The 27,892-nt window shown below is 45.8% G+C and overlaps 1 protein-coding gene across 3 annotated transcripts in view; it reads left to right on the forward strand.

The window, feature by feature from the left end:
• Positions 1-27,892, forward strand: part of LOC141098687 (cytochrome P450 2D15-like) — a 393,026-nt gene that overhangs the window by 69,281 nt on the left and 295,853 nt on the right. For all 3 annotated transcript variants that reach the window (XM_073586654.1, XM_073586652.1, XM_073586653.1), the window contains exon 2: positions 18,443-18,614. In XM_073586654.1, the coding sequence (XP_073442755.1) occupies positions 18,443-18,614 (172 nt within the window). The remainder of the gene's footprint in view (positions 1-18,442; positions 18,615-27,892) is intronic.

The raw sequence follows: 27,892 nt of genomic DNA on the forward strand, positions 1-27,892 counted from the left end.
GCCATACTGCTAGCCTCTGCATTGAATGCAAGGCTTGCCTTTCCCCAAAGTTACACGCACCCCAATAACCCTTGGAACAGACATCCTGGATGGCCACATGAAACTAAAGTACCCATTATTTTTCATTTGGTTCTGCCATACTGTTTGCCTATGCATTGAATTCAAGGCCTGCCCTACACGAAAGTTAAATGTACCCCAATAAACCTTTGAAACCAAGTACTGGATGGCCACAGGAAAACCAAGTTCACATTATTCATTTGGTACTGCCATACTGTTTGCTTATGCATTGAATGCAAGGTCTGCCCTGCACCAAAGTTACATGCACCCCAATAAGCCTTCCAGCAGATGTACTTGAGGGCCTCATGACACAAATGTTCCCATTATAAGAAAGTGGGTCTCCCATAGTGTTTGTCTATGCATTGAATGCAAGGCCTGCCTTGCCCCAAAGTTACACACACCCCAATAACCCTTGGAGCAGACCTACTGGAAGGCTACAGGAAAACCAAGTTTACATTATTCATTTGGTAATGCCATACTGTTTGCTTATGCATTGAATGCAAGGCCTGCCCTGCACCAAATTCACACACACACCCCAATAAACCTTTGAACACACATACTGGATGGCCACAGGAAAACCAAGTTCACATTATTCATTTGGTACTGCCATACTGTTTGCTTATACATTGAATGCAAGGCCTGCCCTGCACCAAAGCTACATGCACCCGAATAAGTCTTTGAACCCACATACTGGATGGCCACAGGAAAACCAAGTTCACATTATTCTTTTGGTACTGCCATACTGTTAGCCTATGCATTGAATGGAAGGCCTGACCTGCCACAAAGTTACATGCACCCCAATAAGCCTTTGAGCCCACGTACTGGATGGCCACAGGAAAACCAAGTTCACATTATTTTTTTGGTACTGCCATACTGTTAGCCTATGCATTGAATGCAAGACCTGCCCTACACCAAAGTAACACACGCCACAATGAGCCTTTCAACAGACGTACTTGAGGGCCTCATAACACAAATGTTCCAGTTCGAAGAAAGTGGACCTCCTATAGTGTTTCTCTATGTATTGAATGCAAGGCCTGCCTTGCCCCAAAGTTACACTCACCCCATTATCCCTTGGAACAGACGTTCTGGATGGCCACATGAAAACAAAATTCCCATTATTTTTCATTTGGTACTGCCATACTGCTAGCCTATGCATAGAATGCAAGTCCTGCCCTGCACTAAAATTCATGCACCCCAATAAGCCTTTAAAACTACGTATTGGAAGGCAGCAGGAAAGCCAAGTTCACATTATTCATTTGGTACTGCGATATGGTTAGCCTGGTCATTGAATGCAAGGCTGCCCGGCACCAAAGTTACATATAAACCAATAAGAATTTGTACCCACGTACTGGAAAGACAGGAAAACCAAGTTCACATTATTCTTTTGGTACTGCCATACGGGTAGCCTATGCATTGAATGCAAGGCCTGCTCCAAAGTTACATGCATCAAAATAACCCTTGGAACAGACGTAGACGTGAGCCTCCTGAAAGCAATGTTCCCATTATTAGGAAGTTTGTCTCCCATAGTGTTTGCCTATGCATTGAATGCAAGGCCTTCCAAAAATTCAGAGGCTCTCCAATGCCCCTTGAAAGAGATTTGGAGGAAGGCCTCAAAAAAATGTTCCGACTATAAAGGAACTGGTCTCCTTTCCTTTGAATGTCCATACACTAAGTGTATGGGCTGACAAACATTTCCCCCTGTGGAGTACATATTTTCTAAATTTTTTGACGGACATCATAAACACCCTTTCAACAAACTAGAGTGGCTGTAGCAGCACTGAAAACGGTCATCCTTGTGTACTAGAGGTGATGGTCTGGTCGATGATGAGAATGAGGAGAAGGAGGAAGATGACACCAAATAGGCAAAATCAGGATGCGTATACCCATGTGTGGGTGTGAAGAGGTACATGGGAATACACCTCCCCAAAAAAAGACACTGTATTGAAGCTTATGTTTCACTGTTATCATTCGGTGGTGTAGAGAAGTCTGGCCCAATCCAGCCCTTGTTCATTTTTATTAGTGTCATCCTGTCTGCATTTTCAGTTGACAGGCGAATGCGCTTATCTGTTATAATTCCACCAGTGGCACTAAAAACCCGCTCTGACAAAACGCTAGCGGCAGGGCAGGCCAGGACCTCCAAGGCTTAGAGAGCTAGTTCATGCCATGTGTCCAGCTTGGATATCCAATAATTAAAAGGCACAGAGGAATCACGGAGGACGTTGGTACAGTCAGCAAACATTCCATTCCTTGTGACATTACTCTTTGCCTCAGGGCAAGAGCAATGGGAGGGTCTGAGAAAACTTTCCCAGAACTATGCCAGTGTTCCCCTGCCTCTGCTGGATTGGGGTTGTCTCTCTTACCTGTACTCCTTGGTTGTCAAACGAACAGTGATGTCTGCCGCCAGTGTTTTCAGATGGGAATTTTTTTAATAATTCCGCAACAAGGGCCCTCTGGTACTGCACCATTTTAATAGACCTGTCTGGATCTGGAAGAAGAGATTGAAAGTTCTCCTTGTAGCGTGGTTCAAGAAGTGTTACCAACCAAGTAATGTGTGTCACCGTAAATTTTCATAATGCGAAGGTCATGGGAAAGGCAGTGCAACATAAAGTCAGCCATGCATGCCAGACTGGTAAGAGGCAAGCCTTCCGTGTCCTCAACAACAGGACGACTGACCATGGTGTTCTCCTGCTCCTCATCCCTGTCCTCAGGCCATACACGGTGAACAGACAGTATGACAGTTGTGCTTGTAGTACCATATATAGCCGATGAAAGTAGCTCCTGTTCTACCTCCTCCTCCTCTTTCTCATTGTCAACCAATGCACGTTGGTACAACACGAGGCTGGGCTGTGTTTAAATACCCTGTATAGTTTCTTGCTCCATGTCCTCACGCTCCACCTGCAATGCATCCTCTTTCGTTGTGAGCAGAGTGCTTTTCAGAATGCAGAGAAGTGGGATGATGATGCTAATTACGGCATCATCGCCACTCACCCTCTTGGTGGAGTCCTCAAAGTTTTGGAGGATGGTACATATGTCTGACATCAAATGTCCACTCCTGCGGTCTTATGTGTGGAGTCTGACCTGAATAATGATGGCCTTGTTGATGCTGGTAGTCAAAAACTGCACTCTTCTGCTCACAAATCCTTTCCAATATATGCAGCGTAGAATTCCAACGCATGGGGACATCACTCCATTCGGTGAGCCGCAAGCTGCAAATGCTGCTGATGCACAGAAAGGGCAGCTGAAGCTGTAGCTAACTTTCTGAAATGGGCACACAGGCGGCGTACTTTCAAAAGCAGATCTGGCAGCTCTGGGTAGCTTTTTTGAAACTGTTGAATAATGAGGTTAAGCACATGGGCCAGGCATGGTACGTGTCATGGCTAGGACATGGTTAATGTCCTGTTCTCTCAGGGTTAATTTTGCTGGCCTCCCTTTGGATCTGGGAGGGGTTTTATACTCACTCCGGACTAGTATTCCCTGTCAGCTATACTTTCGTCTAGTCTGTGTTTCTGACCCCTGGAGTGTTTGCTCGGGTTTGCAAATTGTTTTGCTTTCTCTCCGTGTGGTACTCTGTTTGCTCTTTTAGATTTCTGTCCTCTGGCTTTCCTTCTAGCAATCCCCAGTCTCACCCCTTTGGTACCTCGTGATCACCTGGTTCTGATCTTAGCTTGATTGACTACTCTCCTGTGTTTTTTGTCCCCTCTGCACCCCAGTGTCTGGCTCCACCCCCAACCTCCTCCTACTGTATCACATGGTTCAGGTCCTGATTGTTACCTGGTTAGTTACCCAGCGCTCTGCTCTCAGCTCCCTTGCTGTGGCATGCAGCCCTCACCGCAGAAGTAAAACTCAGGAGTCTTGAAAGTACGTGAGAGAGCTCGCCTCAGAGTCACCACCAGGTTCCAGCCACTGTTACACAGGACCATGCCTGGCTGTAGGTTCTGCACTGTCAGCCACAGATCTGCCTGCTCTTTCAGAGTTGTCCACAACTCTTCAGCATTGTGCGGTTTGTCACCTAATCATATTAGCTTTAGCACAGACTGTTGCCACTTGGCTGAAGCAGTGCTGCAGTGCTTCCAGCTTGTGACTGATGTACTCATTTCGGGGATGGAGGCTGAAGAGAAGGAGGAGGAAGAGGTGCAGGAGCTGTATACTGTGGGGGCAATACTGACTGACCTATGGCCCGCGATCCTCGGAGTTGGAAGGACGTGTTCCTTCACAAGGTCCAACTGGGTCCCGGCTTCCACTATGTTAACCCAGTATGCTGTCAGCGAGATGGACATGCGCACGCCAGCGTTTAAAATTGCTTGCGTTTTAAGAGTTAATATGGCTAGAAACTGGTTAAAACGCATGTGACTCGCCCCCAGAGGCCGTGGGGTACTCGGTGCCGGGCCCGTTGATTACAATGGGAGATGTCACAGCGGTAGTGACCCGGTCCGTGGCCTCAGGCGGTCAATGTAAAAGGGGTAGAGTGATGGGGATAAAGTCATTGAGATGATTCGTGACGCCACCTGTGGTTTCTGGTCAGTTTGACCAGCGCTGCAGGGTTGCCTCTCTGGGACAGATGGTGTGGTGCAGCAATGATGTTGTAGCCCTCCACAGATAGGGCTGTAGTCTCAGGGCAGAGTAGATGAGGTTGAGGTTAGATGAGGAGATAGTGAGGAGGAGTAGATGGTGCAGTGTTAGGCACAGAGATGTAGCAGTGCTGAGTGGGTTGGCACAGGAAGAAGGCAATGAGACAGATGAATGCAGTTCCAGTTCTTTTACTCACGTTCTTGGCACAGACAGATGCCCGCTTCAATGCTGCGGTCTCCAGATCAGGGGCTCAGCCAACTCCCAGGCAGATGGAATTAACCTTTACAGCTCTCCCTTTTGTGTGCCTGTTCTGAACGTCTACTCACTAGCGCTTAAACTGAAGTACTTGTAGTTGTGTGTTAAACCCAAGTTCCTCCTCTCAGATGTTCCTTGGAACTCTACTCGCATGACAAGTGACTGTATCCTGCTTCGGGGACTCCATCCGTCATGTCCCGGCTCACACATAGGTTGCCACCGTGTCTTCGAGTCTTTTGAGGGAATAAAGTGGTCACAGCTGCTATTCCTCCAGTGTCTGCTGCTGGAACATTAGTTTCACAAACAGCTTTGGGGACCGGACCCCGGCCAAGCGCTTCAAACTTGAGGAAGTGCTCTGCTCTGACCCTAGTCCTTAGTTCTCTGCTCCTTACCTTCCGTACTAAACTTTCTTTCTTATGAAGAATCAGGCTTTCTATTTCTCTTTCCCGTGCCAGCAGCTCCAGGTCACTGAAGTCTGCTGCAGCACTTCCTTCACTCCATCCCTCTCTGGGGATCTTCTCTCACCAACTGACCTTTTCCTAATATTCTCCCGCTCTCATGTGCAGTCTAAGGCCTGTTTCACACTTCCGTTTTTTCAAATCCGTCAAAATCCGTTGTTTTCCGTAAAAAAACGGATCCGCCATTTTTTGCAGGATCCGTTTTTTTTGTCCCATAGACTTCCATTACGGTTACCGCGGATCCGTCAAAAAAACGGATCCGTTTTTTAAAAAACCGGATCCGTTTGCATCAGTTTCCGTCAGAAAAACGGAAACGGATCCGTTTGGCGGACACAAAAACGGAAGTGTGAAACAGGCCTAAGCTCCACCCACCTCCCAGCACTCTTCGTATTCCAAGCAGGGAGCCATGAAGGTTGCTCTGCTACACTACTGTGTTTGTGTGGGAAGCAGGTGTTGGAGACTGGTCAGGTGTTCCATCTTACCTGGAGAGTGGGATACTACACCTCAGGAGGAGGTGCAGTACCTCTGTGGCAACTGAACCTTCAGGGGCGCCACACATGCGCCTAAAAAAAGCAAACGCACTGAAAACGCATGATGCCTTTTTTGCATGTGTTTCTATTGCTCACGAAGAGCAGTGCTAAAAAACGCTAATGTGAAAGTAGCCTAAGCTTCACATTGGGGAAAAAAATCCTTCCCGACGCCACAAAGGGCAATCAGACTAGATCCCTGGTTCAACGCAATATCAAGGAAACTTAGTGTATATAACCTGTAACATTATAGTTTTCAATAAAGGCATCCAGTCCCTTCTTAAATTTTAGTAGGGGATCACTCATTACAACATCATATGGCAGAGAGTTCCACAGTCTCACTGCTCTTACAGTAAAGAATCTGCATCTGAGATTATGCTTAAACCTTCTTTCCTCCAGATGTAGAGGATGCCCCCTTGACCCCGTCACAGGTCTAAGAGTAAAAAGATCATTAGAAAGGTCTTTGTAACGGTCCCCTCATATATTTATACATTAAAATAAGATCACCCCTTAGCCTTCGTTTTTCCAAACTTAATAACTCCAAGTGTAATAACCTATCTTGGTATTGCAGACCCCTCAGTTCTCTAATAAAATTGGTCATTCTTCTCTGCACCCGCTTTAGTTCAGCTATGTCTTTCTTATACACCGGAGACCAGAACTGTACACAGTATTCTAAGTGTGATCGCACTAGTGATTTGTATAGAGGTAAAATTATGTTCTCCTCATGAGCATCTATGCCTCTTTTAATGCATCCCATTATTTCATTTGCATTAGCAGTAGCTGCCTGACACTGGCCACTAAATATGAGTTTGTTGTCCACCCATACACCCAGGTCTTTTTCATTTATGGTTTTGCCCAGTGTTTAACAATTAAGCACATAAACTATACATCTTATTTGCTCTTCCCAAGTGCATGACCTTACATTTACCCCCATTAATGCTCATTTGCCATTTATCTGCCCAAGCTTCTAGTTTACATAAATCCTCCTGTAATATAAAATTGTCCTCCTCTGCATGGATTACCCTGCAGAGTTTAGTGTCATCTACAAATATTGAAATTCTACTCTGTATGCCCCCTACAAGGTCATTCATAAATATGTTAAAAATAAGCGGGCCCAATACTGACCCCTGTGGTATCCCGCTGCTAACTGTGACCCAGTCTGAGTGTGCTCCATTAATAACCACCCTTTGTTTCCTATCCCTGAGCCAGCTCTTAACCCCCTTCACATATTTTCCCCTATCCCCATTGTTCTCATTTTATGTATCAACCTTTTGTGTGGCACCTTATCAAAAACTTTTGAAAAGTCCATATACACTACGTCCACAGCTTTCCCTTGGTCCAGTCTGGAACTTACCTCTTCATAGAAACTGATCAGATTAGTCTGACAGGAACGATCCCTTGTAAACCTATGTTGATATTGGGTCATGAGGTTATTCTTCTTCAGATACTCCAGTATAGTATCTCTTAGAAAACCCTCCAGAATTTTACCCACAGTTTAGGTTAAGCTCACTGGCCTATTATTTCCAAGTTCAGTTTTTGTCCCCTTTCTGAATATTGGCACCACATTTGCTATACGCCAGTCCTGTGGTACAGACCCTGTTATTATGGAATCTTTAAAGATTGAAAATAATGGTCTATCTATGGCTGTACTTAATTCCTGCAGTACTCGGGGGTGTATCCCATCCTATTAGGGTCACAGACCGAAAATACAGTGGAATGTAGCCCTGAAATGCCACAATTTGTAGGCCACAGATAGATCTGGCGTTTGACAGAAATACCACACTGTTCAATATGTGGCCTGTATTTTTAAATTTTGTACCCCTAAATAGTGTATAGAAATAGGGTCGCAGACAGCTAATACAGTGCAATGTAGCCCTGAAATGCCACAATTTGTGTGTCACAAATAGATCAGGCGTCTGATGGAGATACCACACTGTTCAATATGTGGACGGAATTTTTATTTGTTTTGGCCACCAAAATTGTGTCAATAAGTAGGACTGAAATTGTAAAATATTTAGCTCAATGATATGTGATGCGTGTGGTGGACAAAACACAGTGCTAAATATATGAACTGTAATTTTTTGGGGCAGCAAAATATTTTTTGGGAACATAAATATTTTTTTGTCAGCAAAATGGTGTCAAAATTTTTTATAAGACTCTCCAAAAAATACTACAGTACCACAAAAAATGTTCACCCCCTGACGAAGGATCTATTCCGAAACGCGCGTCGGGGCTGTGTTGCTCGCTTACTGGCGGTCCTTAAAGGTATACACCCCTATTTGTCCTTGTGAACTTTTAATTCTAGTTTTGCACTCAGCACTTTCATCTGCACCATTTGGATGAACATTCCACTATTGTTGCTTTATATTGCACCTTTGCAGTTTGCTTTGAATATACTGACACATTGTTTGAGCCTATATAATTGGCTTGGTTTTTTATATATTTTTTGTCACTTTTTCACTGGACAATTTTCTTAAAAAGGTGTAATCATAATCACAATATTTGATATATATGGACCGTTGTGTATATTGTTTATTAAACCTATATAGGTATAGATTTTAATCAATTTGAGCACACATTGCTTTCTTATATATGTACCACTATTAGATAATAATGGTATTTTAATTATCATTATTGTCTAAAAATTTCTTTATTATTATTATTTTTATTTCACATCATAAATATACTTTTTATTATAATTGTATTATTTGACCACTAAATTCGGTTTTTTTCTTGTGATTCGGTTTGTAGTTTCTCTCGAATGGTCTACCATTCCTCCATGAGCATCCACTTTTAAATGTTTTTATTGAGAACCCTATATGATTTTTGTTATATATCTCCTTCGTTTCTTTGTGGTATTGCTAATCAGGTCAATTGGTTCCATCACAAAAAATGTCAGAATTTTCTGCGCACTCAGATGTGATGCCTGGAACTGGCAAAGCCATTTAAAATTGCTGGATTTTCACGTTGTAGTATTAAAAGTATCTGGCTGTAGTCTGCAGTGTCAACAAGAAAATGGAGAAAAAAAAGGGGCTCTGGATTGCTTTGGAATTAAATAATCAGGATTAAGGTGCAAAAAGAAAATATTCCTAGCCACTGATACCTGGAACTAGGTATATGTGTACAGTAATAAGCAGCAGCAGCAGACAGTAATGCACCTGTCATACTGATTAAGATGATACCTCAGGTGAAGAAATCCGTTTTGTTGGTTTTCTTTAATCTTTGAAGTTTCCTTGTATTCATATGTTCATGCATCGGGATGGGACTGTGGGGCATGACTGCGGGTAGGGTCTTCAGCTTTCTTCCATCCCCTTTGCTGTGTCTTGGTGTCTTTTCTTCTTTTTTTAAAATTTCGCACTGGCGCCATCATAGCAGCGTGCAGCGGTTTTTAAGATTGAGCTCTTCAAAGTCTTCAGGAAAATGGTGCTGTTGGCAATATACAAGCTACGCATGCACGTGCTGGCACTATGTTCCTGAAGACTTCCAAGAGCTCAATCTGTTTAAGTGCTAGATAGGTGACGGTTCTATTACTTCTATTACAATAGCGTATATCAGAGGGAGGAATCTTGCTACATCAGCACTACACGTACTGTTTTTTACTATAAAGCCTCTGATATGGTGTTTTGACACTCTGCTGCATGCCTATTGGATCATAACGCCGTGAATTAGCCTCTCTTGGAGTTAAACTAATTTACTTATCTACCTTTATCTATGTGGAACATATAGGCAGTCTTTATGAATTTTTAACCACCATATATGTGGTTATACCGCATAATCTTCATGAGGATTTTATGCGCATGCTTTTTATGCTTTGAAAAGTGCTTGTTATTTCAGGTCTGGCAATTATAATAAGTAGGGATTTTCATATAAAGCTGCATGATCCGGTCATTAGCCCATGTGTTTAAGTGCAATAGTCAAGTATCAAGTGCAGTTATCGTGTGCATGGAGGGTGTGGAGACAGATGAATAGTAGGGTGCAGACTTAGAATAATATTTGGGAGGAGGGAACAGGGCAAAGTTAGTTTACTGAGTAGTTGATGTGGTAGGCTTGTTGAAGAGATGGGTTTTCAAAGCACGCTTGAATAGGTCGGGGCTAGGTATCAGTCTGATCGTCTGGGGAAGTGCATTCCAGAGAGCTGGCGCAGCACGAGAGAAGTCTTGGAGACGGAGGTGTGAGGTTCGGATTATGGGGGATGTTAGTCTTAGGTCAATTGTAGAACAGAGGGCACGTATAGGGTGATAGACAGAGATGAGAGAGGAGATATTGTAACATCGGCGGTCGTGCCGGCCGCAGTCCCATCAGCGGCGGCACCCGCCGCAGCCTCCTCTTACAGTACTTGTGCTCCTCTACCCGCGCGCTCTCCCGTCCTGTCTCCCGCTCTGCTGTGGTCCCGTGCATCTCCCTTAGGCCGCGGGCGCGCCCGACTGCTCTCTTTACCTGGTGGTGGGCGTCGCTGAGGGGCAGGGCTTGGTGACTTACTTCCTGGATTGAAGTATTTCAGGCATCTCCCATAAGGGGAAGATGCCTGGTGATTGTGTGGTATTCCCTGCACTTTTCTGGCCGCCTATAGTTCAGCTATAGTTCTCTTGTCTCGTGTTTTCCTCTGTTCCTGCCTGCTTTGTCTCTGTCACTGGTTCTGTTGCCATCCTCCCTGTCTGCCTCCGCCTCGTCCTCTTCGTGCATTACACTCTGTGTCTCCCCTGTCTATCGTCTGGTGTACGTGCCCCTGTGCTTGTCTCCTTCCTTTCCTGGGGTTCCAGTCCGCTGCTCGTCCGTTGCTATATCTGCCCTTGGGGCTCCCACGTCTGCCTTCCCTCGCACTCTGTGCCCCTCTCCTGCTGCCCCCTACGGGTATTTGCTGCCTGGTTCCCTTTGACCTTCCCTCCCCGGTACCCACTACTCAGGTACCCTAAACTCCGTCCGGCATCCCGGTCCCGCCTGTAGCTTTGCTTGTCCTTCGAGCCGTCCCTCTTGGTTCCGGCTTTTGCGGTCCTGACCCCTGTGGTCCTGCCCCTAACGAACCCTGTATAGGGGTCGGTCATCACCTGGCGCACTCGGCCTGGGGGCTCCTTATCCGCGATCCAGAGGGTCCACTCTCGGACGTTGTCTGTTCCTGAGCGTCACAGTATCACCAGGCCATGGACCCTGCCGGTTCCGCGGCCGTTACACAGAAGGAACTGCTCTACTTGCGAGAAAATCAGACCCGGATAATGTCCTTCATGAAATCCATGGACACCCGGCTTTCCGACCAGCAAACCACTGACCCAGGGCATGCTCCCCTCTTAGCCAGTCTCCAGCAGGAGCTCACGCAGCAGCACGGTGCTCAGTCTCACATCTTTGGTTATCTGGCATCCATTGCCAATCGACTGCTTGCCTTGCAGTCCTCAGCAGCCGCTTCAACCCTACCCCGGGACGCAGTTTCGTCTCCGCCTCCTCATCTGGGAAAGCCTCCCAGGTATAGCGGGGATCCTAAGTTATGTCGGGGTTTTTTAAATCAGTGCAGACTGCACTTTGAGCTTCTGCCCCAGCAATACTCCACAGATCGCGCCAAGGTGGCGTTTATAGTGTCCCATCTGGAGGGGGAGGCTCTGGCCTGGGTGAATCCTCTGTGGGAGAGGGATGATCCCATGGTTTCGAGTATCCAGAATTTTCTGGAGATATTCCGCAAAGTATTTGACGAACTTGGATGCTTAGCTTCTGCCACGGAGGCCCTTTTTAACCTTCGCCAGGGTTCCCTTACTGTAGGACAGTATGCCATCCGCTTTCGGACATTGTCCTTGGAGCAGGGATGGAATAATGAGGCACTGGTGGGTGCCTTCTGGAGCGGTCTCTCAGCCAAAATCAAGGACGAGCTTACCGGGCGGGACACTCCCACCACCCTGGAGGATCTCAAATCCCTGGCTACTCATATAGATCTTCGCTTTTTGGAACGCGCTCGAGAGTCGGCTAGGGAGAAAAGGCCCTTTAGGCTGTATCAAGCTCCTATTCCACGCTCCTTTGCACCCTCTGCTAGCGCCACTTCCGAGCCCATGCAGATAGATGGTATCAAGTTATCCGAGCAGTGGCATAGGTAGAGGATGACGAATGGTCTCTGTCTGTACTGCGGTGGAGCCAACCACTTTGTGCGCACCTGTCCTGAGAGACTGTGAAACGCCTCACCCTAGGCCAGGTAAGAGAGGCCTCCCTAGGTGACCATAATTCCTCTCTGCCCCTTACCCTTTCAGCTTTAATTATTGCAGGCCGGGAGCGTAGATCTGTGGAGGCGTATGTGGACTCGGGTGCGGCTGGTAATTTCATTCGTCAAGAAGAGGTTGATAAACTCCAGATCCCGGTGGTCATCCTGAAAAACCAGCGTGCGATCACCTCCGTCGATGGCAAACCACTACCTGAGCTCATCACCATGGTTACTGCCTAAGTAGATCTACAAATTGGAGCACTCCGTCTCAAGAAAATAGCTTTTTACGTCCTGCCTAAAGTATCCCATGCTGTTCTCCTTGGATTACCCTGGCTCAGGCTGCACAAGCAAGTCATTAACTGGTGCTCAGGGGAGATTCTGTATTGGGGTCACTCATGCCATGAACGCTGTCTGCGGGCCATCGTCCTTACTCGTTCTCTGCCAAGGCCAGTCGACCTCCCGGGCCTTCCCGCGCCATATCACGCGTATGCCGATGTTTTCAGCAAAAAGGAAGCGGATTCTCTGCCACCGCATCGGGTCAATGACTGCCCCATCGACCTGATCCCTGGAGCTACCCCTCCCAGAGGGAGAACGTATCCACTATCCCCAGCAGAGACCTCGTCCATGACAGAATACATACAGGAAAACTTGGCAAAGGGTTTCATTTGGAAATCTTCGTCCCCTGCTGGTGCAGGTTTTTTCTTTGTTCGGAAGAAAGACGGATCACTTCGGCCATGTATTGACTACCGGGGCCTGAACAATATCACCATTAAGAATCGGTACCCTCTTCCGCTAATCCCTGAACTCTTTAACTGGCTGAGGGGGGCTTGGATCTTCACGAAATTGGATCTGCAGGGAGATTACAATTTAATCCGGATCCGCGCAGGAGACGAGTGGAAGACTGCCTCTAATACCCGCGATGGTCTTTATGAATATTTAGTCATGTCATTTGGTCTCTGCAGTGCTCCGGCTGTGTTTCAGGAATTCGTTAACGAGGTGTTTCGGGATCTACTGTATTCCTGTGTGGTGGTGTACTTAGAAGATATTCTCATCTTCTCGCCCGATCTATCCTCTCATCAGAGAAGTGTACGCGTGGTCCTGCATCATCTTCGGGAGAATCATCTCTACGCTAAAATTGAATAGTGCCTCTTTGAGAAAACTTCGTTACCCTTCTTGGGATATATAATCACAGATTCCGATCTGAAGATGGATCCAGAGAAACTCTCTGTGGTACTCAAGTGGCCTTGCCCCGTTGGTATATAAGCCATCCAGCGCTTCCTAGGATTCGCTAATTATTACCGACAGTTTGTTCCTCATTTTTCCACAGTGACCAAGCCCATCACGGCCCTGACCTGTAAAGGAACTAAGTCAAACAGCTGGTCTCCTGAAGCCGAGGATGCCTTCCTTGCTTTGAAACGCTCCTTTGCATCTGCACCGATCCTACATCGCCCAGTGGCCAGTAGGCCCTTTGTCCTAGAGGTGGAAGCCTCCTCCACAGGAGCGGGGGGCGGTTCTTTCCCAGCAGGCACCATCTGGGCGTCTGATTCCCTGCGGGTTTTTCTAAATCCTTTTCGCCTACAGAGTGCAATTACTCCATTGGAGACCAGGAGTTGCTGGCTATCAAGATGGCTCTGGAAGAATGGCGGTACCTGCTCGAAGGGGCAGTGCACCCCTTTACTATCTTCACGGACCACAAGACTTTGGCCTATCTGCAGTCCGCTCAAAGACTCAATTCTAGACAAGCCAGATGGGCCCTGTATTTTTCTCGTTTTGATTTCAAGCTTCCTTTCCGACCCAGGACTAGGAACATCAAAGCGGATGCACTCTCCAGGTCTTTGCAGTTGCCTGAGGGGGATGAGGGCCCATCATATATTATCGAGCCTGCCAAAGTTATCACCATGGCTCCTGTGAATTTCTCTACTCTTCCGCCTGGCAAAACCTTCGTCCCTCAGAACAAACTCTCGGAGGTGCTGCGCTGGGGGCATTCCTCCAAGGTAGCTGGGCACGTTGTGACCAAGAAGACCCTCTTGCTTCTCTCCCATTACCATTGGTGGCCCTCCCTTCGCCAAGACGTGATGGAGTATGTAGCCTCCTGCACGATCTGTGCTCAGAACAAGGTGCTGAGGAGCCTGCCTTTCGGTCTTCTTCACCCGTTACCAGTTCCAGAGGCCCCTTTTGCGCAAATCGCAATGGATTTTGTGACAGATCTGCCTCACTCAGCTGGATGCACTACCATCCTAGTCGTAGCAGATCGCTTCTCCAAGATGGCCCATTTCATCCCCTTGCCCGGATTGCCGTCAGCTCCGAGGTTGGCCGAGATCTTCATCCACCAGATCTTCAGGCTGCATGGTCTTCCTCAACGGATTGTGTCTGATCATGAAGTCCAGTTTACCTCTCGATTCTGGAGGGCTCTCTGTCGGCTTATGGGCACATCTCTCGACTTTTCCTCCACTTATCATCCACAGACCAACGGGCAAGTGGAATGGATTAATCAAGTTCTGATGACCTACCTACGTCACTTTTCCAACGCCCATCAGGACAATTGGGTCTCACTTCTACCTTGGGCTGAATTTGCCCATAATAATCATCCCAGTGAATCAACCACCAAGTCGCAGTTTCTTGTGGTCACAGGTCAGAGCCCTAGTGTTCCGCTGCCCTTTTCCACGTCGTCAGGAGTTCCTGCAGCAGATTCTCTTGCCATGAAATTTTCGCAAGTCTGGAAGGAGACCAGGCAGGCGCTCGTGAATGCCAGTGCCCGGATTAAGAAGCATGCGGACAAAAGACGGAAGGACCTTCCTCCGTACCATCCTGGCGACAAAGTCTGGCTTTCAACCTAGCATATCCGCCTGAAAGTCCCTTCTTACAAGTTGAGTCCCCGATGCATCGGGCCTTTCGAAGTGCTTGGACGCATCAATGAGGTGGCTTATAATCTGAGGTTGCCGGCTTCACTCCGGGTCCCTAACGCCTTTCATGTCTCGCTCCTGAAACCTGTGGTTCTTAATCGGTTTCAACCAGCCCCCATTGCTTCTCCTTCGCCAGTTGGGTCAGATGACATCTTTGAAGTAAAGGACATTTTCGCCATGAAAAGAGTCAGGGGAAAGACTCTTTTCCTTATCGATTGGAAGGGATTTGGTCCCGAGGAAAGGTCCTGGGAGCCTCAAGAGATTGTTAATGTCCCTCTTATCTTGAAAAAGTTTTTGGCCAATCTCAGAAGGGGGACCCGCCACAGCCTCCTCTTGCCTGCGCTCCTCTACCCGCACGCTCTCCCATCCTGTCTCCCGCTCTGCTGTGGTCCCGTACGTCTCCCTTAGGCCGCGGGTGCGCAACCGACCACTCTCTTTACCTGGCGGTGGGCGTCGCTGAGGGGCAGGGCTTGGTGACCTACTTCCTGGCTTGAAGTATTTCAGGTGTCTCCCATAAGGGGAAGACGCCTGCTGATTGTGTGGTATTCCCTGCACTGTTCTGGCCTCCTATAGTTCAGCTATAGTTCTCTTGTCTCGTGTTTTCCTCTGTTCCTGCCTGCTTCATTTCTGTCACTGGTTCTGTTGCCGTCCTACCTGTCTGCCTCTGCCATGTCCTCTCCGTGCATTCCACTCTGTGTCTTCCCTGTCTATCGTCTGGTGTTCGTGCCCCTGTGCTTGTCTCCTTCCTTTCCTGGGGTTCCAGTCTGCTGCTCGTCCGTTGCTATATCTGTCCTTGGGGCTCCCACGTCTGCCTTCCCTCGCCCTCTGTGCCTCTCTCCTGCTGCCCCCTACGGGTATTTGCTGCCTGGTTCCCTTTGCCCTTCCCTCCCCGGTACCCCCTACTCAGGTACCCTAAACTCCGTCCGGCATGCCGGTCCCACCTGTAGCTTTGCTTGTCCTTCGAGCCGTCCCTCTTGGTTCCGGCTGTCGAGGTTCTGACCCCTGTGGTCCTGCCCCTAACGATCCCTGTATAGGGGTCGGTCATCACTTAGCGCACTTGGCCCGGGGGCTCCAGATCCGTGATCCAGAGGGTCCACTCTCGGATGTTGTCTGTTCCTGAGCATCGCAGATATAAGGCGGTGCAAAACTGTGGAGAGCTTTGTGGGCGAGAGAGATGAGTTTATATTGGACCCTGTAGCGAATAGTTAGCCAGTGTAATGACTGGCACAAAATGGAGGCATCAGTGAAGCGGCTGGACAGAAATATGACCCTGGCTGTAGCATTCAAGATGGATTGGAGAGGAGAAAGTTTGGTAAGTCCAGACAAGAATGAATAAGAGCGACAGTAAGAGTCTTATCTGTTTCAAAGGTGAGAAAAGGTCGGATTCTGGAGATGTTTTTAAGATGCAGGTGACAAAAGCGAGTAAGTGATCGGATATGAGGGGCAAAGGAAAGTTCGGTGTTGAATATGACCCCAAGACAGCGAAAGTTAAAATACAGAAGAAAACACACCCAGCAAATCTGGAGACCCTACCCAGGCCCATCCCGATACACGAAGATATGAATACAAGGAAACTTCAAATATTAAAGAAAATCTTCAAAACAGTTTTCTTCACCTGAGGTATCATTTCAATGAATATGACAGCGCCAATATGGCCCTGCCTGTGCTTTACTTAGTGAAATGCTGCTGACAGGTTCTCTTTAACGGGTGAATTATTGTTGCCAGGTAAGCCAGTTAGAAAAAAAGAGAAAAGTTCTACAATTACTATCAAATATGGAAGAATTGTTTCTGCCCAATTGCTACCATTATACTTCTGATTGCACAATTAACTCATTTTAGAGCAGGAATGTGCAACCTTTTCTGATCCCAGGGCCATATTATCATATTGAATCACTCCTGAGAGCTACAATAAGGCTGAGTTCACACGTAGCGTTTTTTTCACATTTCCGCGGCGGTTTTAAACGCACGATTTTGCAGCGAAAACACGAAAAATAAGCATCCCATGCATTCCTATGGGATTCCGCAATGCTGTGCTAATGCTGCGCTTTTTTCCGCGGCGGAATCGCTTCGCGGTGAAAAACACAGCATACTCTTTAATTTAGCGGAATCGTGGCAATCCCGCACCCATAGGAGTGCATTGTTCTGCTTACTTTCTGCATGTGGCTGTGCACACCATGCGAAAAGTAAGCAGAACATTTGCGGATGGTACCCACGGTCCGGAGGAGAGGAGATTGTCCTCCGGGCTCTGGGCACCATATCCCTGTAAAAAATAGAATTTAAAATAAAAAATATTGTTATTCTTACCTTCCGGCGTCCCGCGCAGCCTTCCCGCCGTTCTCCACGCTCCCGGTCCCAGTAATCCTTTGCGAGAATGACCGCGATGGCGTCCGTTCTCGCGAGATCACGACATCTTGCGGTCATTCGCGATGACGTCGGAGCGCAACGTCATCGCGAATGACCGCGAGATTACGCGATCCCGCGAGAACGGACGCCATCGCGGTCATTCTCGCAAAGGATTACTGGGACTGGGAGCATGGAGAGAGGCGGGAAGGCTGCGCGGGACGCCAGAAGGTAAGAATAACAATATTTTTTTTTATTATTTTTTACATCCTATCTTTTACTTCTGATGCTGCATAGGCAGCATCAGTAGTAAAAAATTGGTCACACTCGTCAAACACTATGTTTGACGAGTGTGACCAAACTGTCAATCAGTTCTCCAAGCGATGCTCCAGATCGCTTGGAAAACGCTAGCATTTTGCAAGCTAATTATGCTTGCAAATCACTAGTTTTTTGGCGGGAAAATCACGGGAATTTAAAATGCGATTTTCCCACGGAATGGAATCCGGAATTCTAGCTGTAAATTCCATGAGAGTTCCGCTACGTCTGAACGTAGCCTTAAACTTAACATGGTATACTCTTTTGATACATTTCTGACATAGCAAAAGTGAATATAGCATTAGTAAATGTTCAATAGGAAAGCAAAGTGGAACCTGCTCCTATGGTAAGAATTGGAGTTCCCTTTAGATCTAGTTAGCAGAAAAGAGAAGTCCATGGGTGCACATGGTTCTCCGCATTGTAAACTCAAATGCCATAAACTGCAATAGAGATATCTATATACAGTGATGGCCACCTGGAACTTGTATGCACTATTAAGAAAGACCAATTGTCCTAATACTTATGGGGGACACAGAGATGGCTATGTGCCACTCTTCATTTGTCTAATATGGAAACTTATTGTAAAAAGTTTTGCATTTATAAATCATTTCTATGAATGAATTTTATGAATTTTTAAATGCTCAATTACATATTAAAGAGCAAAACAAAAACTCAGTGAGCATATAATCTGTTATGTAACACAGGTAATACTGATTGTAATGATTAATAGATTTTAGATACATTTTAAAATATTAATGACCTAGGTGACATCTCTGCGTTATTTGTGGATTTATTTTATGAAAAATACTAATTATTTCCTTCACAAAAACATATTTTTAACAGGTGAAAAAAGAGTTTGGGGATGTATTTAGTTTGCAGTACTTTTGGAAGAAAATGGTGGTACTCAATGGATTTGAAGTGGTGAAGGAAGTTCTGATCAACAAGTCTGAAGACTCAGCAGATCGTCCTCGATTTCCCATTTATGAAACAGTGGGATATACTGGAGACACCAAAGGTAATGTTCTACTGTCCTTATAAATTGTGTGCTGTATGACAGTAATGATGTGATGTTTGCATAGCTTCAATTCAGTTTACCGTCAGCACAGCCCATTCCTGATGTTGCTGCGAGGCCCTATGGATTCAACTGAAACCTCGTATATTCAATGTATATACGGTATCTCTATATATACAATTGAATGTGTGTGTGTGTGTATCACCAACCAATCACAAATCATCTTTCATTTCACCAGAGCTGTTCAAAAGAAGCTGAGCTGTGATTGGTTGCTATGAGCAACAGTTTTCCTTGCAACCGATCACTAAGCATCTCTCATTTCACCAGAGCTGGTTAAAAGAAGCTGAGCTGTGATTTTTTGCTATGACCAACAGTTTTCCCACTTGACAACACTTCAGCAGACACTGACATGGCGGGAGAAATCTAGCAACCCTGGCAACATAAGCTCCCCGCCATAGTCTTCCTCCCTGAAAGGAGCAGTGAGTGACAGAAATGAATCCCCCTCCCGTGGCTATATACCAATCACACATCCTCCATCCTATAGGCACATCTTCCCTCTTAAAGGGATCATTGGTATGGAAGTCAGAGCAAATCCATCCAGCACTTTGGTTTTGACCCCAGGCCTCTATTAAAGGGATCCCCGGTATGGAAGTTAGGACAGTTCCACTCAGCTCTGTGGTTCTGACCCCAGGGTCTCTTAAAGGGATCATTGGTATGGAATTTAGGGCAAATCCACTCTGTGCTTTGGTACTGACCCCAGGCACTTATTAAAGGGATCTCCGGTATGGAAGTCAGGGCAAATCCATCCAGTGCTTTGGTTCTGACCCCAGGCCTCTCTTAAAGAGATCCCTAGTATGGAAGTCAGGGCAATTGCCTTCAAATGCTCTGGTACTGATCCCAGGCTCTCTTAAAGGGATCTCCTGTATGGAAGTTAGGGCAAATCCCTCGGCGCTCTGATTCTGACCCCAGGGTTCTATTAAAGGGATCATTGGTGTGCAAGTCAGGGCAAATTCACTCAGAGCTCTGGTTCTGATGACAGGCTCTCTTAAAGGGATCCCCAGTATGGAAGTTAGGGCAAATCCACTCAGCGCTCTGGTTCTGACCCAAGTCCCCTCTAAAAGGGATCCTCGGTACGAGGGAAAATCCACTCTGTGCTTTGGTACTGACCCCCGGCCTCTCTTAAAGGGATCTCCGGTATGGAAGTTAGGGTAAATCCCTCAGTGCTCTGATTCTCACCCCAGGCTTCTATTAAAGGGATCATTGGTATGGAATTCAGGGCAAATCCACTCAGCGCTCTGGTTCTGATGACAATCATAGAATCATAGAATCGTAGAGTTGGAAGGGACCTCCTGGGCCATCTTGTCCAACCCCCTGCTCAAAGCAGGATTCGCTAAATCATCCCAGTCAGATGTCTGTCCAGCCTCTGTTTGAAGACTTCCATTGAAGGAGAACTCACCACTTCTCGTGGCAGCCTGTTCCACTCATTGATCACTCTAACTGTCAAAAAGTTTTTTCTAATATCTAATCTGTGTCTCCTCCCATTCAGGTCTCTCTTAAAGGGATCCCCAGTATCGGAGTTAAGACCGTTCCTCTCAGAGCTCTGGTTCTGACTGCAGGCTGACGGGATGATGTGGGATATTAGTGGTAGTAGTCCGGTGGCTCTGGCTGATGGGATAATGTGGGATATTAGGGGTAGCAGTCTGGTGGCTCTGGCTGATGCGATGATGTGGGCTATTATAGTGAATGTGGCTATGCGGAATGGGCGGGGCTCTACCCATAGCTTTATATATATATATATATATATATATATATATATACACTCACTGGCCACTTTATTAGGTACACCATGCTAGTAAGGGGTTGGACCCCCTTTTGCCTTCAGAACTGCCTCAATTCTTCGTGGCAGAGATTCAACAAGGTGCTGGAAGCATTCCTCAGAGATTTTGGACCATATTGACATGATGGCATCACACAGTTGGCGCAGATTTGTCGGCTGCACATCCCTGATGCGAATCTCCCGTTCCACCACATCCCAAAGATGCTCTATTGGATTGAGATCTGGTGACTGAGGAGGCCATTTGAGTACAGTGAACTCATTGTCATGTTCAAGAAACCAATCTGAGATGATTCGAGCTTTATGACATGGCGCATTATCCTGCTGAAAGTAGCCATCAGATGTTGGGTACATTGTGGTCATAAAGGGATGGACATGGTCAGCAACAATACTCAGGTAGGCTGTGGCGTTGCAACGATGCTCAATTGGTACCAAGGGGCCCAAAGAGTGCCAAGAAAAAATTCCCCACACCATGACACCACCACCACCAGCCTGAACCGTTGATACAAGGCAGGATGGAACCATGCTTTCATGTTGTTTACGCCAAATTCTGACCCTACCATCCGAATGTCGCAGCAGAAATCGAGACTCATCAGACCAGGCAACGTTTTTCCAATCTTCTACTGTCCAATTTCGATGAGCTTGTGCAAATTGTAGCCTCAGTTTCCTGTTCTTAGCTGAGAGGAGTGGTACCCAGTGTGGTCTTCTGCTGCTGTAGCCCATCTGCCTCAAAGTTCGACGCACTGTGCGTTCAGAGATGCTCTTCTGCCTACCTTGGTTGTAACGGGTGGCAATTTGAGTCACTGTTGCCTTTCTATCAGCTCGAACCAGTCTGCCCATTCTCCTCTGACCTCTGGCATCAACAAGGCATTTCCGGCCACAGAACTGCCGCTCACTGGATTTTTTTTCTTTTTCGGACCATTCTCTGTAAACCCTAGAGATGGTTGTGCGTGAAAATCCCAGTAGATCAGCAGTTTCTGAAATACTCAGACCAGCCCTTCTGGCACCAACAATCATGCCACGTTCAAAGGCACTCAAATCACCTTTCTTCCCCATACTGATGCTCGGTTTGAACTGCAGGAGATTGTCTTGACCATGTCTACATGCCTAAATGCACTGAGTTGCCGCCATGTGATTGGCTGATTAGAAATTAAGTCTTAACACACAGTTGGACAGGTGTACCTAATAAAGTGGCCAGTGAGTGTATATATATATAATCATTATAATTTGTTATAACTAACCGTAGTTAGTTACTATGCCCGGGCAGCGCCGGGCTCTTCAGCTAGTTATATATAATATTAATGAAAAATAGATTGAGAAAACTTTATTGTAACTTGTAAATTGAGAACAAAATGAATGTTATGTTATAAAAGTTGGTTTGCAGGCGAAAGCTTCAGGAATACAAATCTAACACTCATCAGGCATAGTTAAAAAAATAGAGCGATTTCCATAAATTTAGCTTATAGGATACTACAACTTCATTGGATTTGGATATGGGTAGGAATTGAGCAGTTTTTTCTTAATGACTTATCTGCAATGTCAGAATAAATCTGACTTTTGCCATTCGGCTTTTCCTCACTACCGTGTACCTCACTTCTCTACCTTGTTCTTTCATGGTTTGTGTTTGAAGCTGTGGTTACACAACAATTCTGGTCACGACTCAAATCAAAGTCAAAGATTGCCAAGTGCCTCTGCTAGATGAGAAGGCATTAGGACTCATGATCATGAACATCTATTCCTCTTTTAATGCATCCCATGATTTTATTTATGTAGCAAAAGAGAGAAAGGATGGCACTCACCGTTTAATCGTAGAAATTCTTTATTGGTTAAAAGACATTGGCTCGGGAGGAATGTGCAGAGGGTGGACAACGACCGTTTCACGCACTTGCGCTTCAACGGGTCCAGAGACTGGAATGCAGGCAGGTGAGAATTAAAGCACACACATGTGTGAACACACCTCCTGATTTCCGACTCACACTCCCACAATAGTGTGAAACACATGAACAAATTAATCAAGAAAAAAAATTAAAAAACAACAAGAATTAAAAATCTATCACGGTGAGACACGGAGATATAAATAATTCCTACAGAAAAACCGCCATATCTATTTTCTCATTTAACCCTAAGGATCCTGTGGCATTCTTTCATAGAATCCACTTAGCTTCCCTTTGTAAGAGAATTCTATAGTGGTTTCCCCCTTGAGCCGGCAGGGATACTTTTTCTACACCTGCGAACCGCAACGACTCTGCATTGCCCCCATGTATTTTTCTAATAAGCTCAATCAAGCGAGGGACCCCTTTTCTGGTAGAAATGGACTGAAAGTGCTCTCTGAATCGAACATACAATGGACAGATAGTTTTCTATAAATAATAATAACCACAAGGACAGAAGATGACTTACACAACATGGGTTATTTTACATGAAATAAAATTCTGGATCTCATGCTGGATTACTCCAATTCTGAGGGATTTTCCTGTCAACTTAAAGGGGCAAAAAGGGCAGTTCTTGCATTTATAGTTGCCTACAGGACTGTTCAGACCTAGCCAGTTTTTACTATCACTTTTATACCTATTGTGAACCAATAGATCTTTTAAATTTTTACTCCGACGGCTCGCAAACAGAGGACCTCTTTTTACAATATCTGTCAGATCTTTGTCCCTCTCCAACAAATGCCAATTTTTTCTAATAACACTTCTGATGTAATTGTTCATTGGACTAAATGTGAGCAGAAAGGTGAAACATTTTTTATTTTTAATTGCAGCAGAGTTTTTTTCAGATATTGTTTGAGGGGCATTCAAGTTGTCAACCCGGGATATGGCATTATCAAGAACTGTACTTGGGTAAACTCTTTTTTCAAAGCATTTTTTCAAAGCCTGTGCTTGCTTCTGGTAGCCAGCCTGTGTGCTATTAAATCTTTTTAATCTTAGGAATTGTCCATAAGGGAGGGAGTTTTTCATGTAATGGGGATGTGCTCTGTCAAAGTGCAAAAGGCCATTAGAGGCAGATGGCTTGCGGTAAATCTCTGTGTGCAGAAACCCATCTTCTACCCATAAATTAATGTCTAAAAATTCAAGACATGTGCCTCTGAACTTAGATGTAAACTTCATGTTCATGTGATTGTTATTGTTTAACCATTCCACAAATGATCCCAGACTATGAACACTTCTTCCACATAACGAATGAATAATCGGATATAATTCAAAAAAGGATTGTGGATCGAATAAATATATTTTTTTGTTAAAAAAACGAGCATTCTATTCTACTGGTCTAACAGCCCTTTCAATCCACCCTTATGTTTTTAGTTGTTTTTCCTAGGACCCATTATGAAATGCTCATGAGTCTTTGTCATTTTAACGACAATAGTTAATACTTACCTAGAAATGCCCCAGAATATGGCAGACTATGTAAAATCAGACCCTTCATCGACGACTTGACAAAAAAGTTATTACGGCTCTACATCTCAACACTAGAGATGAGCAAATTTGAGCAAATGTCCGTCAATCTCAAATTCAGCATGACATACGATATGCAGATTCGTGTTTGGTTTCCCGAGCATTGTTCCTCAAAGTCAGCAAATTTTGTTCAAAGATAGGTAAATGTTAGGAGTCAAGTTCCCGCCACTGCACAGGGGGAATCTAATTGTGATGGCGTTAAGACCCCTGTAATCTATGCATGGACGTAGTTCTTCGTTCTTCTTCTGCATGAAGAAGAACCCCACCCCTGCAGGTGACACTGACTTCCTATGCATTTAGTTGCTGCTGTTGCCCCAGGTTCAGCTAAAGCATCCAGCATTAGTCAGCGGCGAGCAGACGCTCCTGGGACTAAAGGCCCCGTCTCACTAAGCGACATACCAGCGATCCCGACACCGATATCAAGGTGTCAGGATCGCTAGTAAGTCGCTATGTGATCGCTGATGAGCTGTCACACAGACAGCTTCACCAGCGATCAGCACAGCGATGCCGAGCGCCCGACATCGCTTGCCATCCTGTAAAAAATAGAATCAAAATAAAAAATATAGTTATTCTCACCTTCCGGCGTCGCGTTCAGCCATCCTGCCTCTCTCCACGCTCCGGTCCCAGTGATCCTTTGCACGAATGACTGCGAGATGTCACGGTCTCGCGGGATAACAAAGTCTTGCGGTCATTCGTGCAAAGGATCACTGGGACCGGAGCGTGGAGAGAGGCAGGATGGCTGAACGGGACATCGAAAGGTGAGAATAACTATATTTTTTATTTTTTTTATTATTCCAAAAGTGGGCGGTCCTTACTACCTGGAATGATGGTGCCTTGGCAGCTCTCTTTCGGAAGGGTTTGTCAGAAGCCGTAAAAGATACTATGGTGGGATTTCCTGTTCCCTCTGGTCTTGACGATTCTATGTCATTAGCCATTCAGGTTGATCGGCGTTTGCGTGAACGCAAAACCGCACGAGAGGTGTTGCCACCTGTTGAACAAATGTCTGAACCTATGCAATGTGATAGAGTTTTGTCTAGGGCGCAACGTCAGGAGTTCAGAAAGCGTAATAAGCTGTGTTTCTTCTGTGGTGATGCCTCGCATATTATTTCTGTCTGTCCTAAATGAGAGAAACGTTTTGCACACATTTGCTGTGGGTGGTGTTCAACCTAAGTTTCTTCTGGCAATTACTCTGATCTGCTCCCTGTCCTCATTTTCCATAAAGGCTTTTGTGGATTCGGGAGCAGCTCTGAACCTGATGGACTTGGATTTTGCTTAATGTTGTGGATTTCCTATGACACCTCTGCGGACGCCTATCCCTTTGAGGGGTATTGATGCTACTCCTTTGGCGAAGAATAAACCTCAGTTTTGGACCCAGGTGGTAATGCTGGTCGCCCCAGACCATCAAGAGAATTGCAGATTTTGGTTGTTGCATAATTTGCATGATACCATTGTTCTGGGGTTTCCCTGGTTGCAAATCCATAATCCAGTTTTGGATTGGAAATCTGTGTCTGTGGTGAGTTGGGGTTGTCGGTGTGCCCTTAGTGATGCTCCTGTTTTCTCCATCTCTCCCCAGTCGCATGATGTTCCTGACTATTTGGCTGATTATTATGATGTATTTAGTGAGAATGAGTCTGCGTCTTTGCCTCCTCATAGGAGTTATGACTGTGCAATTGAGCTGAGCCCTGGGTGTAAATTTCCCAAGGGTCGACTTTTCAATTTATCTGTACCCGAGCACGAGGCTATGCGATCCTATATTAAGGAGTCGTTGGAGAAGGGTCATATTAGACCATCCTCTTCACCCTTAGGTGCTGGGTTTTTTTCGTGGCTAAGAAAGATGGGTCATTAAGGCCTTGTATTGACTATCGTTCCCTCAACAAAATTACTGTTAAATATTAGCATTCGTTACCCCTGATTTCTGATCTATTCTCCAGAGTTAAAGGTGCTTGCTGGTTTACCAAGCTTGACCTCAGGGGGGCGTATAATCTTATTCGCATTAAGCATGGGGATGAATGGAAGACGGCGTTTAATACTCCGGAGCGACATTTTGAGTACCTGGTGATGCCTTTTGGGCTCACTAATGCCCCTTCTGTCTTCCAGTGCTTCATGAATGATATTTTCCGAGACTTGGTGGATACATTTTTGATCATCTATATAGATGATATTTTGATCTTTTCCAAGGATTGGAACTCTCATGTGGAACATGTTCGGACTGTGATCCGGATTTTGAGGGAGAATTCCCTGTATGTCAAGGGATCGAAATGCCTTTTTGGTGTACAGAGGATTTCATTTTTGGGATTTATTTTGTCTACGTCAACTACTGAAATGGACCCGGCCAAGGTACAGGCCATTTATGATTGGGTTCAGCCCACTTCTTTGAAGGCCCTCCAGAAGTTTTTGGGTTTTGCTAATTTTTATCGTAAATTTATAGCTAATTTTTCTGGTATTGCCAAACCATTGACTGATTTGACTAAGAAGGGTGCTGATGTGCTGAATTGGTCTCCGGAGGCTGTTTCTTCCTTTCAGGAGCTGAAGCGAAGGTTCACTTCTGCTCCGGTTTTGCGGCAACCTGATGTCTCACTCCCGTTTCAGGTAGAGATGGACACTTCTGAGATTGGTGCAGGAGCTGTTTTGTCCCAAAAAGATCCTGTAACATCTAAAATGAATCCCTGTGCTTTCTTTTCCCGAAAGTTCTCCCCATCCGAACGTAACTATGATGTGGGGAATCGGGAACTGTTAGCCATGAAATGGGCATTTGAGGAGAGGAGACATTGGTTGGAGGGAGCTAAACATCAAGTCGTGGTCATTACTGACCTCAAGAATTTGATTTACCTGGAGTCGGCCAAATGCTTGAATCCTAGACAGGCTAGGTGGGCCTTGTTTTTCACACGTTTTGATTTTGTGGTCTCTTTTCTTCCGGGCACTAAGAATGTCAAGGCAGATGCCCTCTCTAGGGGTTTCTTTGCTGACTCTCCTGTTGTGACCAAGCCTGCTACCATCTTAGGTGAGGGGGTAGTTCTTTCTGCCATCTTGCCCGATTTGAGACGTGCTCTGGAAGAGTTTCAGGAGGACAAACCTGAGCGTTGTCCCATTGGAAAATTGTATGTTCCTGACCAGTGGAGGAAGAGAGTGATGTCTGAAGTTCATTGCTCCGCATTGGCTGGTCATCCAGGTATTTTTGGTACTAGAGATTTGGTGAGTCGGTCTTTTTGGTGGCCCGCCTTGTCTCGTGATGTCAGGAATTTTGTGCAGTCCTGAGGGACTTGCTCTCGGTCTAAACCTTGTTCTCGCTCTAGTGGGTTGTTGATGCCTTTGCCGGTGCCCAGGAGGCCATGGACCCATATTTCAATGGATTTTATCTCTGATATGCCTGTCTCTCAAGAATGACTGTTATTTGGGTGATTTGTGATAGATTCTCTAAGATGGTCCATCTTGTACCACTCCCTAAGTTGCCATCTTCCTCTGAGTTGGTGCCATTGTTTTTGCAACAGGTGGTTCGCTTGCACGGGATTCCTGAGAACATGTATCTGACAGAGGAGTTCAGTTTGTGTCTAGATTTTGGAGGACTTTCTGTTCCAAGCTGGGAATTCTGTTGTCCTTCTCCTCTTCGTTTCACCCTCAGACCAATGGGCAGACGGAGAGAACAAACCAGACTTTGGAGTCGTATTTGAGATGTTTTATTTCTGCTGATCAGGATGATTTGGTTTCATTTTTGCTCTTCGCCGAATTTGCTTTAAATAATAGAGCTAGTTCTGCCACTTTGATGTCACCTTTTTTTTGTAACTTTGGGTTTCATCCTCGATTCTCTTCAGGGCAGGTGGAGCCTTCTGCCTGCCCACGTGTTGACACTGTGATGGAGAGAATGCACCAGATCTGGGACCAAGTGGTGGATAAGTTGTCTCTCTCCCAGGAAAAGGCCCAGCGGTTTTCCAACCGGCATAGGACCATTGGTCCCCAATTTAAGGTGGGTGATATGGTTTGGTTGTCATCAAAGAATA

The sequence above is a fragment of the Dendrobates tinctorius genome, unplaced genomic scaffold (genome assembly GCF_039654945.1).
Source record: "Dendrobates tinctorius isolate UK_male_01 unplaced genomic scaffold, ASM3965494v1 ptg000094l, whole genome shotgun sequence".
NCBI classification, from domain to species: domain Eukaryota; kingdom Metazoa; phylum Chordata; class Amphibia; order Anura; family Dendrobatidae; genus Dendrobates; species Dendrobates tinctorius.